Below are 19,542 nucleotides of genomic sequence, written 5' to 3' on the forward strand. Positions count from 1 at the left end.
TTGATTTATAATGCTATAAGAACCGTAGCTAGACTCCGGTAGAATACCCTGACGAAAAAACGAAAGTGAAGTATGATATGCAGAGTAGCCCGCCAGGGAGAACTAGGTGAGGCCAACCTCTCTGCCTTCTAAGGCATCATTTCTCTCTCCCCTACATTTTCTTTCATTGAGTCGCAATCTTCAAATTTCATTGAAGACGATAGTAGAAATTTGTGATCAGTCATATTTAGTAGCTGTTCCTGCTTGCGTCTATATCACAAATGAGTTCTTATAGCTGAAGGCGACAAGGTATACACTTACATGGTTTGGAGGTTTGCAATGGCTCGGACGAGGAGGACGGCTAGCACCTTAGAAAAAAAAAAGGCAAATAGGTATTACAAAATTTCTACATCTACTTAGGAGAACAGCACTGTAGAAAATAATTCCAATACAGCACATTAGCTATTCAATGCCCGAATTTAAAAACTGCCGAGCCAAATAAAAACAGTCTTCATTTTCTAGCTTTAAATAGTAACCTATGTATGATTTCTCAGTTAAATTATTTAAAAGGCAAACTTAATGCTTGTATACTTGTGTGTATGTCGGGAATTCTTCATTTGCTGCAGAAGCGAGGACCTTGCAATAAAAAAACGTCATTCACAACTACATAACATGTTGTGCGCCATCTCTTCACTGCGAACACACCAAATCAACAAAATTATTGATGATGCAAATTACGCCACCGAAGCGAGAAAAGGCGAAGGAGTGAGAGCTGTGGCAGGCACTTCGCACTCTCCTCAATTAGCTCCAAAACAATTGATTCTAGCTTCAAATACCTCAGACGAGAAAACAACAAATTTTTAATGTTGAAAGCTATATGCCTTCTGAGTACTTTACAGCTGGCATTACACGTGGCACCCCTTTCATGACTTACTTGCTCAAAGTTTTTCAGTATGTCGTGAATTCACCACATCTGGCAGTAAATAGCTAAATATCGGTTTCCCAAGACGCTTATCAGAACCTTGTTTACACTTAAGCTCTGGGTGGACAACAACGGCGTGCGTCGTAGTTGTACACCGCCACTACCGGTGTCCGTAACCACTATCGAGCAAAGAAAGAAAAAAAAACTAAGTAAGTATAAAACAATAAAGGATTTAAACCAGGGTGCGCTTTGCGGCGGCCAAGTATTCTACCACAGACCCCAACCCGGGCTTGAAACTCTGTTCTGAACTGGCCTTAGGCAGGCTTGATGCAGGGAAAGTAATCGTGTTAATATCAGTGATGAAGCGTTTTACAACAGACAAGAAACAACCAGGCACCACACAGTGGGGTTCTCGTAACGCATTGGTCGTCAAATACTCAAACCCAGAGCTTGTTCTTGTTCACCTATTAACTGTGGCGCCCACCCACTCTGATGGTTACGGGGAGGGTTAGGTCAGGAATTGAGTGGTTTTATAAAAGAGTGGGATGTTTTAACAAGATTGAGGTTGTATATTAGAAATATTGCAGATTACATAGTAGATTATCGTGCTTGATCTCCGAAGTACATCTTAAAAAAACAAAAGATAAATGCTCCAGGTAGAACTGCATCATCGTGAGCCACAGCATAAAAAATTGCACGAAATGTTTGGCAAGTGTTGTAGCGGGTACCACGCTTCTCCGAAGAATAACGAAGGATTGCACAGTGAATGCCAGCCTACTACGCAAAATTTATGATGATTTAAGGCATAGTGGGTACCATACAAGTGTGCTTGTAGCAGTTACCCAAAGAGCATTTAACAAAGACGCTGAACGACCACTCTTCCAGCTTTCGCGGTGGCTGCGCTGCGCGTTCTGCTCCGGCCTGGCGGTTTTTGTCAGCTCTTCAGTTCAGTTTTCAGAGTTCGTATAATAAACTTAATATGTGCTATCAGATCAGTACTCACCCTACTATAGTACTTATCTCACTAATTGAAGGAAAATCATGAAGCTTGAAACATGCTGATGACTTCACTTCACATTTACCAGTAGTATTTGGAAGCGACAAGCTCAGCGCCCATACTTCATTATTTGGTGAGTCTCCTCATCATAAATACATTGGCACACATTCTGCCTTTGAACGTTTTGATAGACTATGCCTATCTGAGAACAAAGTCACTAAGAAATTTGGTCGATAATGTCAACCAGCCAATTCTTGGTGAGCTCATGGAGCTCCCAGGTTCCTTATTAGCATAGATCGCATCACACGTTAGGTTTTGCCGAAGTGAGGAGACTCGTGCTGTTTAACATACCATTGCGAGAAGTCAGAACGCGCCATTAACGTCATCGCCAGGTAGTCTAAGCTCATGTATTGACGCATTTAAATATCAGCTTCACGTAATCTTAAATGCGAGTAATGTTTGATGGAAAGCACAGAGGTTTCAATCATTGATTGATTGGGGTTTAACATCCCAAAATCACCATATCATTATAAGAGACGCCGTTGTGGAGGGCTCCGGAAATTTCGATCAGTTGGGGTTCTTTAACGTCTCTAAACACATGGGCCTACAACGTTTCCGCCTCCATCGGATATGCAGCCGCCACAGCCGGGATTTCATCCCGCGACCTACGAGTCAGCAGCCGAGTACCCTAGCCATTAAACCACCGTGGCGGGGCGTTTCAATCACTGAGCCGGACAATTCACCCAGCATGTGTAAGCGCAAAATTTGTCGATGTCATTTAATACCAGCAGAATGATGCAAATGAACGGGACTGTGGTGTACGGTCTGAATAATTTGTGTACCTGGGCTTTTTTGTGAAAGCTATATAGGCTTTGTGCAGGCGGTAACACATAAAGGTGCCTCTAGCGGCAACAAATTCAAATTCGCACGGAGATTCGCAGCCGCTCTTACAGGAGAGCAATCGCGGAATGACGTCTTTTCTGATGCCAACGCTATTCGTGCTTTTCGCGCTTTGCCAGTGGTCAGGTGACGGTACATTCGCGTTATCGACGTGACCATAAATCCGCGAGTGTAGGGCGATAACAATAGTGTATCGCAAGGCATAAGGGTTTGATTGATTGATTTATATGAGGGGTTTAACGTCCCAAAACCACCATATGATCGCAAGGCATAAGGGATCGCCCTGCGTTAGCACCCCTGCAGTGGTCGTGACAGTGTCAAACGCTGCTGTCATCCATGTCAAGCAGCCGCCGAGTTTCGGCGCCGACTAATCTCAAATATGATAAGCTTTGATCGTATACTGAGTAAAGTGGGCGGGCTAGACGCCTGCAGTTTCAATCACCGGCCTCATCATCCGCGTTGTCATTTTAACCAAGAATTTGATGTGGTTGCATGTTTCTCAGGATCCGCAAAGTCTGACGAGAAAAAAGCACACGCTAGCACCAAGGTCGCTTTAAATAGGTCGCGAAAGTCGGAACAAAAAGTGGTCTCAAACCCATTGCGACAGACGTCAACAACGGCGTGACGATTGAAGGGCGACTAGGTGGGGGCAAATAGTGAAAACAAAACAAAAAATATTTGAAAGTTTATTTGCAATAGCTTTATTTTATTTGGTACAATAAAATTGTAGATTACTTTAATAAAGCTTTGATTTTTGGTATGTGTTGAGTGCGAATTTTTTTTCGTTTGGTTTCAGAAACAGTGGGGACATGCACGTAGTCTGGTATAACATGGGCCAATGGATTTGGAGGTGTATCCAGGCAATATGCAATCAGAGCTTGCGTCGGCATGTTCTTTGGTTCGGCACAATATCAGGTCAACAGGGCATCGCTCACTTTTCCGTGGTAGTTTTGGGCGTATACCTACTGAAGTATACTTATTTTTTATGTGCATTTCATAGCTAATCTATCTCCCAGAATGTGTAGATAGCCGCAAATCTGACTGCCGACCTCTTTCGTTGGCGCATGGCCGGCGTGCCCTCCCCTTTAGTGACTGTAAACGCGACAGGCTCAGCAACAAGACCCTGTACTCTATATATGTATATGGTTGCCAAAGCTATATTTTCAAAACTGCTGTCTCGCTGCAGTTTCCAACGAGAGGGCAACGTGAGATTTGGAACTATTACGCTATTGTGCTTGTAAACAGTTGTCTCAGAATTGCCTCTGTGATGCTTCTTCTGCATATTTCAAGTACGTAATTTGGCTTCCTTAATGTTTCTCATTTTTGTTTCTTTTTTCTCTTGCATGCAATTAGCGAGACACAACTGAGGCGCAATAAAATTGTGTAATATTAAAGGCTTGTAGCAGGCCAGCAATTAAGAAAAATTGCAATTTCGCGCCATGTAGGGCAAATACATGACTTCACTAGTGCTTCTGGTTGTGACATCATGCTTCTTTTTTTTGTAATTTTTTGCTGCCAGTTTCCCCATGCTCACGTAGATGGCGACGGTGGCAACGAGCCCCCGACTACTGAATCCACGAGCTTCTATCGAAGTTACGCTACCAGTTTACATATACCTTGCTAGCACTACGATTTTCTAACGGCTGCTAGCAATTTTCTGTGTTGAGGCAGCTTACGCGAATGATACACCGCAAGCGAAGCACCAAAGAACGACGCAGTGGTTTGCCGCCACTTGCGTCTGTTTAGGTATCCCGCCATATGGGCTGCCGTCCTCGACAAAGCGGGCTTTTGGAAGCAGTGGGGTGGGATACGGGAGAACCTGAGGCGGCTCATAACGTACGAAACGCGGCTATAACACGGGTGTTTCAAGACTTACGTGCCACAGTCATAGGCGCACATGATGGAAGCAGGGAAGCCAAAGGGGGGCGCGATTCCAGCTCTATAAAAACATGCAACAGTACTGCAAGACTATTTTACGAATGCCCCTCACCTGCCCGTGAGGTAGTGCCGAGTTCAAGCTGCACATGGTGGCTGCAGCTGCAGCTGCGGCGGACGACCCAGCCGACTGCAATCGCGACTACTTTTGTGGCGTCTAAAACGTGCCACAGTGAACGTCTTTCGGCAGTGCACATGCCAGGCAACGTAACCAGCACCTTCTTTTAAGAATCACACCCACAACCCACCAGACAGCAGACCAGTAGCCTATAGACAAAAAGTATTCAAAAGTTATGCTTACCTTTTCTACACACTCCACTCCAACATCGTCCAAGAACAAATGGTCTGTGGGAGAACTAACATATTGAACAAGTTATAAATACATGCACTGTCAATAATCATAGAAGCAATAAATTTTGACGTAAACACACAACAACAATACAGTTTCATAGAGAATCACACTGAGAACAAAAAAACTGAAAGTGGCAGTAGCTGAACATCTAGCTTTTGGCTTTGTGTCCTGCTGCGTAACTTTCACTGATAAGCGAAACTTTGCGCTATATATGAATGGTGTGGTATATACCGTTCACACTGCCAAGGAAGAAGCGTAAGAAAAGTTCAAGCCCCCCCCCCTCCACTCTTCCTGCCAGAATTTCTCAATTCTGTCAGCACGTATACACACGGTCACATAGCAACACGGACAGCAACATATATCAACGTTAATTGAGCCCCGCCATCTCTACCCCCTTTTCCAAATAATTTTTGGGTAAGCCGTTTGTATACAGTATTTAAAAAATTCGGACGAAAGTGCTCAAGTAGAAAGAAGCACGTGTCATTCTCTCGTCGGCTATGAAATTATTTTAATTTTTTTATGGGCAGTCGACACCTTGAGAATCACTGGAACGATTAACTACAGCAAAATATACAGAAATGAAATAGTTTTTTATAAATATCAGAGAAGGGTGACCGTGTTATGAGGTAGAATCGTACCCTTCGTGTGAAGAAATTTGAGAGTCGAAGCCCTTCCAGTGTGTGATCAACCACCTAAGAGAACACACGGGCAACTTGGAGCGAAGACCGGCAGCAATTAGGCGATGCGCTGCGTTGGACACTGGTGCAGCCCCTACTTCCAGCCGATGCTCATCTTTTGCAGATACCAATATTCCCCAGCTAAAGAAAGCTATAAAGCCCTCATAATGCATAATGTTGAGTTAACGTGTGTCTTTGCTGCTCTCATCAAACCGGTGTCTGCAGAACTTACTATACTGCAAGCTCGTCGCCTTGGCAAATCGCGCTGCGTGAAGCTCGTGTTCAAGGGTGACAGCCTTCCATCGCAAGTCAAGGTCAGCCATTTTCGACACACAGTGCGACCCTTTGTACCGAAGCCCCTTCTATGCCGGAAATGTTACAGATTGGGACATGTCAATGCGGTTTGTACAAACCTGGCTGTGTGCTCGCTATTCTCAGAATCACATAGCGCAGACGCTTGCCAGGCAGAACTTCGAAAATGTGGAAACTGTCATGGCCCTCACGAAGCATTGTCAAAAAATTGCCCAACCATGAAAAAGAAATGCAAGTGTTGAGGCAAATGGTCCGTGATGGCTCAACACACAGGGAGGCCGCTGCTCAAGTACGACGCCGGCGGTCTCGTCGCCGGAGGCCCCTGAGGAGACCCAGTGCTGAAGCAAGGATTGAACCTCACCAAACGACCGCCGGCATACCACCTCAAGCGTCCAGACACGCCGACAACAAATCCTCAAAGCAAGACAAGAGCATCACCGGCTCGCCTGAAGCATGGCCAGCAGTGCCAACGATAGACCCACCGTTTGAGCCACCGCATGGCTCGTCTACAATCACTTCGGAACGAGAATGCGGTGATAGTCGTGACAAAGAAATCGTAGCCATGGTAAAGGCCCTTATAAATACCATTCGTACGCTCCTCACTAGCATTGACAGTCCGGCTGCAAAGAGTGCACTCCAGTTAGTGGATGCGCTGAAGCCGGTGCTATCAAGTCTGGAAAGGCACCATGGCTCCGCCTCTGCAAGCCTTTTGTAAAGAGGTCAAAGGAGCTTCGATATTTCAGTGGAATTCCCGAGGCCTCAAGCCTCGAATTTCCGATATCCGACAATTTGTGTTTCAAAACCAGTTTCCAATTATTGTTATCTGTGAGCCAAGGCTACACAATGCAATACGACTACCCAGGTACGAAGCCTTCAAGTCCGCTACCTGCAACGAACGGAATAAAGTCATTGTATATATCAGATGCGACCTTACCTATATCGAGCACCGTGTAGCACCTCACGATGACAACCAGTATGTCTGCTTGACAGTTAAACGTAGAGACCTCAATTTCACACTTGTAGGCGCATGTATATCACCTTCGAACCGTTTTGAACCTGAAAGACTACGTGCACTGTTAACAGCCACAACTGGACCATGGATCATCTCCGGAGATTTCAACGTTCACCACCCACTATGGGGAAGTCAGAAGACAGACAGTCGCAGAAGGCAAGTATTCTCCTTTGCTCTGGAGCAGCAGCTGCTTTGTGTAAACGACGGAAGCCCAACGTTTCTACGGGGAACGACATACAGCAGCTGCCTTGACTTGACATTTGTGTCATGAACCCTAAATGGCAAGGTCAAGTGGTTCGCAGACTATGAAACTCATGGAAGCGACCACATACCAACTTATTTGAATATCAAGGGCCTGGAAAAATCGCTAAACTACGACAATTCGACTCGCATCGACTGGACAAAGTTCAGGTCACTGACGGAAAAAAGGTGTCAAGAAAATAAAACGCCTCCTCTTGACAACCTCGATTATATGATTAGAGGTGCTACTCAAGAAGCGACCTATTATATTCAACATACTTCAGATTATTGTCAATATCAAGCGGAATTGGAACGGCTCAGAGCGTTCCGTCGTCGCGCAGAAGGAAGATATAGGCGCACTAAGTCCATTCACGACTTGAGGGAGGCAAGGCGCCTACAGAAAAAAAAATCAGCGGCAAATCATTTCACTTCAATCCTTTCGCTGGAAACATCTGTGCGAATCTTTGGATCCACACAAGCCTTTGACGGAGACATGGAGGATTGTCCGCGGCCTACGAACATCGCCACATCAACATCGCCCCTTCAAGTGTCTTTCTCTCCACCAAAGACGCACCGAAATTGAAGTAGCAGAAGATTTCTGCATGAACGTTGCCGGTCATGCGTCCGCGTGCACCACGCGCCACCTAGAAAACGCTCCAGTTTCCAGAGATTCAAGAATGGACACCTTTTTCTCTTAGAGAAACTACAAGCGGCCTTGACGGCATGCAAACGATCTTCGTCGCCTGGTCTGGATGGGATCACGTACATGGCTCTTTGCAACCTCGGAGAAGAAGCTCGACGGGCCCTTCTATCCGTGTACAATGACTCGTGGAGCAGCGGATTTATTCCTCATTCATGGAAATCCAGCCGCCTCGTCCCTGTGCTTAAACCAGGTAAATCTCCTCTGCACTTGACCTCTTATCGCCCCATCGCACTTACCAGCTGTTTCGGGAAAGTGATGGAGAGGATGATTTTGACTCGCCTAGAGTGGTACCTGGAGCGCCACTGGGTATACCCTCATGCTATGACGGGCTTTCGGCGTGGGTGGTCCGCAATTGATAACGTTATAGACCTGGTCTCATCTGTTCAGCATCAAAAAAGACTGAAACGTTTATCTGTGGCGTTGTTCTTGGACGTGAAAGGTGCATACGATAACGTATCACATGAAGTCATTCTGGATGTCATGGAAAATGTTGGATTAGGGGGTCGGGTTTACCAATGGATCCACAGCTATCTGAAAGGCAGAACGTTCTTTGTACAGACGGAGAATGGCACAACAACGCACCATTGCAACCGTGGAGGTGTGCCTCAAGGCGGTGTTCTTAGCCCTACACTTTTCAATCTAGCGCTACTCGGCCTGGTTGATGCACTTCCAGAATCTGTCCATCTATCAATATATGCAGATGACATCTGCACTGGGCGTCAGGCGTAACACGCCTTCATTTGCGTGCCCGGCTTCAGAGAGCGGCTGAAATAGCGACAAAGTACCTGGAAGAACGGGGACTAGAGCTGTCATCAGAGAAATGCTCACTTATAGCATTCACGCATAAGGATATGAGCCCATATGTTATTAAAATCAACGGACACACGATCAACTACGTGAAGACCCACCGATTCCTTGGAGTCATAGTTGATCGCGACCTCTCCTGGAGCCCTCACATCGCCCACATGAAAACAAAACTCACCATGATCACCCACGTACTGAGGTTTCTTGCTGGAAAAACGTGGGGTGCATCGGTACGAGCAATGCTCCAACTCTACACGGTTCTGTTCCTCGGTTATATACGATACAGCTTACCCGTGCTTTGCGGGATCCGAAGAACAAACTTGCGCGTCCTCCAGTCGATCCAAGCCCAAGCCCTGAGAATTTGCCTTGGTCTCCCGAGATACGCGTCTACAGCAGCGACAGTCATCATTGCGCGTGATTATCCAGTCAACGCATACATCCGCGTAGACGCTTTGAGAATGCACATAAGACATTTAGCTCGGCTTCCATCTCATCACCTCGCCTCACTTCGAACTTCCAGGCCCCACTCAGCGTTCAGCGCAACTGTAGCTCAGCATTGCGCAGTGCTTCCACTGCACTTCACGCATGCAGCACAGCCGCCGATACCATTATGGTGCCTACACCCACTCAAAGCCCTTCGTACAATTCATGGCATCCAAAATAAGAAAACGTCGTGGCATCTAGCCCTGAAACAGGCCACATTACTTTTCCTGCAAGAGAAGCACAACGAACGCCTTCACATTTACACGGATGGCTCGGTGTCTTCAGTAAGCTCTGCAGGGGCGGTGGTTATTTCCGCGAGGCACATCACAATTAAATTCATGACATCGCATTTGACGTCGTCGACAGCTGCAGAACTTGCAGCCATTCGTGCAACTCTGGAGTTTATAGTGAAAGAACCTTCGAGAATTTGGTCGATCTTCTCGGACTCGAAGGCATCTCTTCAATGTCTTATATCACCCTTTCGCCATGGACCTAATAAACAGTTAGTAGCTGAAATAAGGCTTCTTCATCACCAAGCAACCGAAAAACAGCACCGCATAGTGTATCAGTGGATACCAGGTCATTGCGGTATATATGGCAATGACCACGCAGATAAGGCCGCTAGATCTGCACACGATGGTACCCAATACACAGCCATCCCGTTCTCAAGAACTGACGCAGCTACAAGACTTCGTTCGCTTGCACGTGACCTCACACTGGTACAGTGGAACTCAACAGACTTCACAAACGCGCGCCTGCATACCTTGGATCCCGATCTGCAGCTTCGTCTTCCCCCAAGGATATCTCGAGCTGAGGAGACACTTCTATGCCGCCTGTGGCTTGGAGTGGCCTTCACGAACGCATACTCTTATCTCATTGGGATGGCCAGCTCTCATACATGCACTTACTGCAGTTGCGAAGAAACCATCGCGCACCTTCTGTGTGAGTGCACCCATTTCAACGTGCAAAGACAAGAACTCACTGCAGCTCTGGATAGACTAGACAATCGGCCTTTGTCGGAACAAAGGATTCTGGGTCATTGGCCGAGCCCATCCTCAGCCCAGAAGGCTTTGAAAGCTTTGCTGCGCTTTTTGCGAACAACTGGCCTCAGAGACAGACTTTAGTGTCTTAAACTTTTTGATGTTGCCTTTCCTCTGTCACAATTTTTTTGTAATTTCTCCCTCTCTTCGCAACATTTCCTTTTAACATCTTTCATTCCCCTCACCCCTTTCCCCAGCACAGGGTAGCCAGCCGGTCTAACAACTGGGTAGCCTCCCTGTCTTTCCGCTTAAACTTTCTTCCTTCCTTCCTAACGTGTGCCAATTCATCTTCATTAGCATTGACCGGCAAAAATATGAACTATCAGTACCATGACTTTGAGCACGCACTTTTTTATTACTGTACCTACTTATAATTTTTTAAAAGGGTACATTTTTCAATTTTACACAAAGAGGCACATGGTTAGTAGTTCTGTGCTTGGTCCTGCTTGTTTTCTTGTGTGCTTTCCTTTTTTGTGCTGTTTCGTACTCATGAAGCTTTGCTAACAAGCTCAGTTTCATACACTTAAAAAATTCAATCAGAAATTCACAACGTCACCGTGGGCTTCTTGTAGGGCCACGCAGAACTCTCCGAATTTTAAAGCAACCACCTGTATCCGCTAGTAGAGATGTTTATTGCTTTAACTTTTGTAATTGATGACGTTATTCACGACTTTAAAGTTGCTATCAAGTCTGATTTCGCAGAAAAATTGACGAAAACACTTTCCAAATATCATATCTTGTTTATCAAGTTTTTGGACAAAGGTCTACCAACAACCTGCATACCACTCTAATACTACGTGTGTTATAAACTTTGGCGGTGTGTTTTAAAATAAAAACAAACTAAGTGGTGCTGCTTTAGTGGTCGCTGTGGGCCAGTGAGAGTACAAGGAGACGTTCAACAAACTTTTTGTAGCAAGGAGCTACAAACCTATTGAACACGCTGATTGAATGCACGTGCCAAAAGATTAAACCAAATTTTCGTTTTTTTTATTGTTCGAGAACTTTCATTATCCCATAAATATTGCAGGACACAAGCCGCTATAGGTGGTAGTCCTTCACTTAGTAGAACTTAAGAAGTGTTTGCGTGCATGAAATAATAAAATCAACAGATCCGTATAGTGTACTTACAACGCACTGTGTTCCGTCTGGATAATAGAAGTAATAGGACGCAGTCATGGTTCGGCACAGGAACATACAGGGATTCCGTGAAACCTAAAACAATGTGGTTTCCGTGTTTTAGAAAAAAGAAAATGATGTCTCATGCAAACTCGGAGACGCTGAAATGAACATGACTCTATGCAAATTTAAATACAGGTATCGAAATATCGTGTACGGGAGCAATTTTTTTCTTTAAATAATTTGGTTCAAAACAACATAAAAGTATCTTGCAAATACAGGCATTTTCTGTGCAAACACAGGCATTTTAAACCAACATTACTCCAAATATAAAACCTGTGTCGCACAGTATTCCACAAGTTCCTGCATCGACTAACCGGGATGGCAAAAGCACTCACTTTTCTATAAATGCCCAAAAAATAACTATGGTGCTAGTGTTTATGACAGAGGCAACACTTGGCACATCAGCGAAAATGGGAATGATGGGTATTTCACAAATTTGTCAAATGTTCTTGCTTTCGGGTCCGTTTGGTTTCGCATGGCTTGAAGCTGCTTTGTCATGAAACGACAGTGAGCAATCGCTCAGCAGTTGAACTTCCCTTCTTGATATTTTAGGCTCACCAATATAAATAGGGTCACAATGTTGAAAACAATTCATTATTTCATTTTAAATAAAAACCAGCAATAGACAGGAGTCGACAAAGCCGCACGTACACTCAAACTCAGCAAGCACGAAGGCTAAGAAAGTTCGTGTACTACCAATCATTCTCAAGGTCGCTGAACGATCGCACCACGAGAGTTCCGTGTAGTTTATTTAAGACAACTCTATGGGAAATATAAAATCTGTTACGCTTTCATTTAAATAGCCAATTGTTTGCAGGTGAACAAAAGACAATGCAAAAGAAAATATATCGAAATATGAAACTAGATATAACAAAATCTATTTCTCCACAAGTTGTTTTAGTTTGCTCCCGCGGTCCAAGCAATTCGGGGCAGCCAACCGACGATTGTCGACGTAGGTTTGACTAACTATGCTTTGAACTCGTACTTGGAAAAGAAGCATGCGTGGCACACCTCCTTGATTTTGTTTTCCCGGTGTTTATATAAAAAAGCCGCACTGTCCTTTTTTAGGATTGCTAGAACTAATCTTATTGCATTAATACTTGGACAGCTCAGCAGAGGGCACATTGATGACTGCAATCTCTTTTTTTTTATTTTGAAAGTCTGCCTCTAGACATAATAAATTTTTATTCTAGCCCGGCCGCGGTGGTCTAGTGGCTAAGGTGCTCGGCTGCTGACCCGCAGTTCGCGGGATCAAATCCCGGCTGCGGCAGCTGCATTTCCGATGGAGGCGTAAATGTTGTAGGCCCGCGTACTCAGATTTGGGTGCACGTTAAACAACCCCAGGCGGCCGAAATTTCCGGAGCCCTCCACTACGGTGTCACTTATAATCACGTGGTCGGTTTGGCACGTTAAACCCCACAAATCAATCAATCATTTTTTCACTAGAATACACACGCACGTTTTCTTTATTTTTAATGCCTAGTAGAGAACAATGGTGTCGTCCAAGAAGCCATTGGTCAAAGTCGGGTGGTCAGCCAGGCCTGAGACCTCTTGCACGGAGTTGACGGTGACGACTTAATTGTAGACTAGTGTAGGTCCACAGTAAGTGTGAGGCAGTTACATCTCGGATTGGGGTGTCACGAAATAGGCAAGTGTGCCTTACGAGCAACGGTACTTTGGGGTAAGAGCAATGCGAACACGAAGCCTGCACAACGTAACTTCCACTTGGCGGGTTAAACCACAAAAGAGGTCTGATCCGCACGGTGGTATAAGAGCTCGTGTGGCACGTCGGAGGCTTTCTTTTTCCCGGATCATCTGTCGTTGAGCGTTCCCAGGAAAATGCAGTAGCGGTTATTGTCTAACTTGAGGGTGGTTTGCCAAATCAGTTTTTACAAGGTCCGGCAAAGCGGCCCATGGAACCCACTGAACACGTATTTGCACAGATGTGGAGGCAGAAAGAACGTGAATAGTATCCGAGAGTGACGTAAACCATTGCACTCATCGTATATCGAGAATAGCTTGCTTCAAGTCAGTACGAATGATGAGCTGAGAGAATCTTCCTGGTTGTAGAAGAGGAGGCAGTGCTGCCAGTTCACGTATGGTGGCTAGCTCAGCAAGGTGAGCCTGTGGTGCAGGATCTACAAAATATGAGCATGTCTGGCCAGCCTCTGGTATTTTTCGAGATACAAGCGCGGTGTGAATGGTGGTGCCGCTCACATTGGCATCCGTATAAGCGACGACAGTAGCGGCCTTTAGGTTACCTGTAGGAAGCAGGCAGGATACTTGGGTGTTCGCCCGGTTTGGAACCAGGCTGTAAAGGCGACCAAGGGGTTTGTTTTTTGTCAGTTGCATTTTGTTCCACGGGGCAATAGTGGTTGTCTCTTAAAGTGTGTGGTGAAAGCTAATAAAACTTTCGGGACACTGCAGGAAGAGCCATACCCTCGAAGGCCACTAGTCTTAGTTCTCACCGACCACTAGCCACAAATTTACGATCAACTTTCCAACAGTTCCTCACACAGTGCACGCGAAATTCGCCAGCTTGCTTATATTACTGAGTTCACAATCGACGTGATAATGATGCTAACACTACACTTGCTGACGCCATGTCGCGAATTCACAACAACGCTATCGAAGTAACTCATCTTACTATTGACTTCATGCACCTAGCCACTCTACAATATACAGACTATGAAACGTCCAACTTTTCGAACTACGAATGACTACTTTTTGCTTCGAAGAGATCTCACTGCCTGGTTGCGAGAATACCGTAATTTGCAATGTGTCTACAGCTTGGTCTCAACCATATATCCCACAGCAATTCCAACGACCAGATTTCTATGTTCTATACTCCTCTGTGCATCCAGGAGTGCGATCAACGCAACGTTGCAACAGCTCAATTAGGAATGCCTCAAAGAAGCAGTGCGCGTTCTAACACATAGTTTCACTAGGTGAAACTGCATGGCAACATCACGGTTGAGCGAAGTGCCAGCTTATTGTTAGAAGCACATGCCAGTATCATGTTGAAAAAGAACTTTGGTACTCTCCATTTCATGATTTTAAAAAGACAGAAAAAAGTGCGTTTTAATGTGATTTATTTATGGGTTTATTGCCTCAATACAAACCAATTTTCGTCTGTCTCATAGGCTAACGCTGTAGCGCTGAAATTTTGATGTCATTACAACTAACGGCAGAAGGATCGTAGTGATTCTCATTTGCCGACCACCGAAGGCAGTGCTGTCTTCGCTGGCTAATGAAAACTTTAAAATATTCTTTCACATGAAAATAAACATAAAAATGTTGCAGGGTAATTTTTTACATGGTATTTTTCTCTAGTACTTTCTTTCCGGACTTGCAACATTGGCTCTTGCAGTGTTGCACGAGAAGCAACCCACACGAATCAGACCCTTCAGATGCATCAAAACCTCTTACCGCATTCTAAATTCTTGTTCTGAGAATGCACGCCTTTTCAATACGGCGTCAGGAAGGTAGCATTAAATGCCAATATATATGCTATTATTATCAAAAGTTTAAAGTTGACACCTATAACTAAAGAAGGAAACATTGCCGCCAAGTAAACAACCGCCGACACGCAACAATTTTTGTTGTCGTGATATACAATGTTTCATTTCCATTGTCACAAAACAAACGTCTGTGTCTCGACGCCAGGTGTTTTTAATGTCACAAATAGTTGCTGTTGCAGCATCAAAATAAGCTGACAGTTGTCTAAGAAATTATATTGCAACAGCAAACCCTTGTTCTCACGTCATAACTTGTTTGTATTGAAACACCGGTTTCGTCGAAGTGTGAGTCAGCGCTCTCTCTCTCACACACGTATATATATATATATAGATATATATATAAGGGAAAGAAGTGTATACCTGAGGGCTCGTTTTTCCGTGTTTTAACACAATATAATGAGATCTAACAGACAGCAATGCCAAGAGATGTACAGGGGAAGTTATTAGAACCAATGGAATGTAAATAAGAAGAAAGAAGAAAGAAAAGTGGATCAAAAAATAACCAGCCGTGAGCAGGAATCGAACCTACGACCTTCGAATAACACGTTCGATGTTCTAACCACTGAGCTATCACAGCGGCCTTCCCTCCATCCACTTTTTTTTGCTTAATATGTGAATTTAGAAGTAGGAGTGACAGTCAGCGCCAACTATAAGCCGAGCGACGAGTGTGAAAACACTCTTATTCGCATGTTTGGCGTCACGTAGCACGTGAACCTATTATGAGCGGGCAGCAGATTAATTGTCCCTTTTATACAACCTAAACACACCAAGTCTGCCAGTACGAGACCCTCGTTCAATGAAATAAGGAAAAGAAGTGTATACCTAAGGGCTCGTTTTTCCATGTTTTAAAACAATATAATGAGATCTAACAGACAGCAATGCCAAGGAATGTACAGTGGAAGTTATTAGAACCAATGGAATGTAAATAACAAGAAAGAAGAAATAAAAGTGGATGAAAAAATAACCAGCCGTGAGCAGGAATTGAACCTACGACCTTCGAATAACGCGTTCGATGCTCTAACCACTGAGATATCACAGCGGCCTTCCCTCCATCCACTTTTTTTCGGTTTATATGTGAATTTAGAAGTAGGAGTGACAGTCAGCGCCATCTATAAGCCGAGAGACGAGTGTGAAAACACTCTTATTCGCATGTTTGGCGTCACGTAGCATGTGAACTTATTATGAGCGGGCAGCTGAATAATTGCCCCTCTTTTACAACATAAACACACCAAGTCTGCCAGTACGAGACCCTTGTTCAATGAAATAAGGGAAAGAAGTGTATACCTAAGGGCTCGTTTTTCCGTGTTTTAACAGAATATAATGAGATCTAACAGACAGCAATGCCAAGGAATGTACAGGAGAAGCTATTAGAACTAATGGAATGTATATAAGAAGAAAGAAGAAAGAAAAGTGGATGAAAAAACAACCAGCTGTGAGCAGGAATCGAACCTACGACCTTCGAAAAACGCATTCGATGCTCTAACCACTGAGCTATCACAGCGGCCTTCCCTCCATCCACTTTTTTTTTGGTTTATATGTGAATTTAGAAGTAGGAGTGACAGTCAGCGCCATCTATAAGCCGAGCGACGAGTGTAAAAACACTCTTATTCGCATGTTTGGCGTCACGTAGCACGTGAACTTATTATGAGCGGGCAGCTGAATAATTGTCGCTCTTATACAACCTAAACACACCAAGTCTGCCAGTACGAGACCCTCGTTCAATGAAATAAGGGAAAGAAGTGTATACCTAAAGACTCGTTTTTCCGTGTTTTAACACAATATAATGAGATGTAACAGACAGCAATGCCACGGAATGTACAGGGGAAGTTATTAGAACCAATGAAATCTAAATAAGAAGAAAGAAGAAAGAAAAGTGGATGAAAAAATAACCAGCCGTGAGCAGGAATCGAACCTACGACCTTCGAATAACGCGTTCGATGCTCTAACCACTGAGCTATCACAGCGGCCTTCCCTGCATCCACTTTTTTTTGTTTATATGTGAATATAGAAGTAGGAGTGACAGTCAGCGCCATCTATAAGCCGAGCGACGAGTGTGAAAACACTCTTATTCGCATGTTTGGCGTCACGTAGCACGTGAACTTGTTATGAGCGGGCAGCTGATTAATTGTCCCTCTTATACAACCTAAACACACCAAGTCTGCCAGTACGAGACCCTCGTTCAATGAAATAAGGGAAAGAAGTGTATACCTAAGGGCTCTCGTTTTTCCGTGTTTTAACACAATATAAAGAGATCTAACAGACAGCAATGCCAAGGAATGTACAGGGGAAGTTATTAGAACCAATGGAATGTAATTAAGAAGAAAGAAGAAAGAAAAGTGGATGAAAAAATAACCAGCCGTAAGCAGGAATCGAACCTACGACCTTCGAATAACGCGTTCGATGCTCTAACCACTGAGCTATCACAGCGGCCTACCCTCCATCCACTTTTTTTTTTGGTTAGGTAGTCAATTACATCCTCCGTGAGCAGTCACAAAGTGGTTTTTTTCGACGCTTTAGCCATAGTCTGGCCTTCATCAGGTTTGAGATGAAGGCCAGACTCTGGCGGAACCGTTGAAATAAACCACTAGGTGACTGCTCACGGAGGATTTACATGATGAGATATATATATATATATAAATAAATAAATGAATATATATATATATATATATATATATATATATATATATATATATATATATATATATATATATATATATATATAGTCATGTAGATCCTCCGTGGTGAGGGTCACAACGTGGTTTATTTTGACGTTCCGGCCTTGAGTCTGGCCTTCCTCAGAATATATATATATATATATATATATATATATATATATATATATATATATATATATATATATATATATATATATATATATATATATATATATGAATGTCAATAACCATCATCAGTCTCCGCGTCGTTCCTCTTCGTCACCGGCGCCATCTTGCTGTTGCTTGAATAAAGCGTCAGCTGAACCGTCGTATTTCAAGTGGGGAAAGAAGGTGCTTCCCGATCTCTTGGAAGTCTCTCTAACCAAAGCCAGCTCCTGGAGCTCACTTTCGGACGTCGCTTACGCCAAAAGGGCACCATGGCACAAGAGCAAGCCCAACCGAACCACCCATCGGCTCAACCACCCGCCGCCAACCTCAGCCCGGTGAACAACCTTCCTCGTGAGCCTCCAATCTTCTCTGGTCTGCCTGGCAAAGATGCCGAAGACTGGCTCAACAACTGTGACCGCGTCGATGTCTACAGCAACTGGAACGAGACATCAATATTAGCACGCACTCAGCTTTACGTCTCTCAGGTTGCCAAGACATGGTTCCTAAATCATGAGAGCCACTTCCACGATTAGTCTTCCTTCAATGACGAGCTCCGACGTATTTTCGGCACACCGATCATCCGTTCAGAAGTTGCTCGGAAGAAACTGGCAGGATGCGTTCAACATTGTGGTGAGTCCCACACTTCTCATATTGAGGATGTGCTTGCACTTTGCCGCCGTATCGACGACACCACACCAGAAGCTGATCGTGTCCGACAACTTATGAAGGGTATCGGACCTGCCGTTTTCAACGCCCTCGCCGCGCACAACCAATCGACGGCTACCGACGTCGTCTCTGTATACCAGTGGCTTGATTTCTTTCAGCCAATTCACCTGCGACCTGACTTCTCTGAGAACCCTCTGGCAAACAGTGTGGAGCTCCGGTCCATCATTCAAGCTATAATTCATAAGGAATTGCAAGCCTACAGTGTACCTTTTGCTTACAACGTTCCCGCTCAACCCGTCTCAAGCGATCTGCGTGGCATTATTAGGGAACAAATGTCAGGATTTAAAAGCACCCACCATGCTCCACCATGCACCCAACCCGCTTTGTACGCACAGATCGCTTCAATGCAACCCTCGCCGTCTCAAGTACCACAACCTGTGCCTGATCACGACCATCTCGCACCTCTAGTCACCCGTCGACCGAACCCTAGCTACAATCCTTCCTGGCGGGCCGCACGGCCTATTTGCTACTACTGTGGAATTCGAAGACACACTTGCCGGTTCTGCCGACGTCGGCTGCGAGATGAATGTCGTGGTTATATCGCTTTTAAAGGTGATTACACATGTGCTCCAGGTTACTACCGTTATGCCGACAGTCCTTTCAACTAGCGATCTCCTTCTTCTGCACACATTTCCAACACGACGAACAATACACATGGCTCCCAACCCCGCTCCCCTTCGCCACTCCGATGCTCTCTTTCACCACTCCAGCCTGTCTCTCAACTGTCTGCCCACACAGTAAAAATGAGCTTGTCCCATGGACGGCACCCTAAAGGTGTTAATTCAGCAACTTCCAAAAAGGGTGCTTTTTCATGCACCCTTAGAATAGGGTGTACATGTAAAAAAACTCTAGGGTGTTACAAAAACACTCTCTTAAAGAAGGGTGCCTTCAATGTGCTTCACTTTTTTAACACCCACTGAGTAGCGTGCGAGAAGGGTGCA

General features: G+C 44.7%; 1 protein-coding gene and 1 non-coding gene across 4 annotated transcripts in view; both read right to left on the reverse strand.

Annotated features, from left to right (window-relative positions):
• Positions 1-19,542, reverse strand: part of LOC142768985 (uncharacterized) — an 81,309-nt gene that overhangs the window by 25,241 nt on the left and 36,526 nt on the right. For all 3 annotated transcript variants that reach the window (XM_075871673.1, XM_075871671.1, XM_075871672.1), the window contains exons 3-5: positions 11,485-11,568; positions 5,035-5,089; positions 301-347 (exon numbers count right to left, since the gene is read on the reverse strand). In XM_075871673.1, coding sequence (XP_075727788.1) covers positions 301-347; positions 5,035-5,089; positions 11,485-11,568 — 186 coding nt within the window. The remainder of the gene's footprint in view (positions 1-300; positions 348-5,034; positions 5,090-11,484; positions 11,569-19,542) is intronic.
• On the reverse strand, positions 15,558-15,630 carry TRNAT-UGU (transfer RNA threonine (anticodon UGU)). Its single transcript has one exon. It is a non-coding gene; the product is annotated as a tRNA-Thr (tRNA).

Source organism: Rhipicephalus microplus, chromosome 8, assembly GCF_043290135.1.
Source record: "Rhipicephalus microplus isolate Deutch F79 chromosome 8, USDA_Rmic, whole genome shotgun sequence".
NCBI lineage: Eukaryota > Metazoa > Arthropoda > Arachnida > Ixodida > Ixodidae > Rhipicephalus > Rhipicephalus microplus.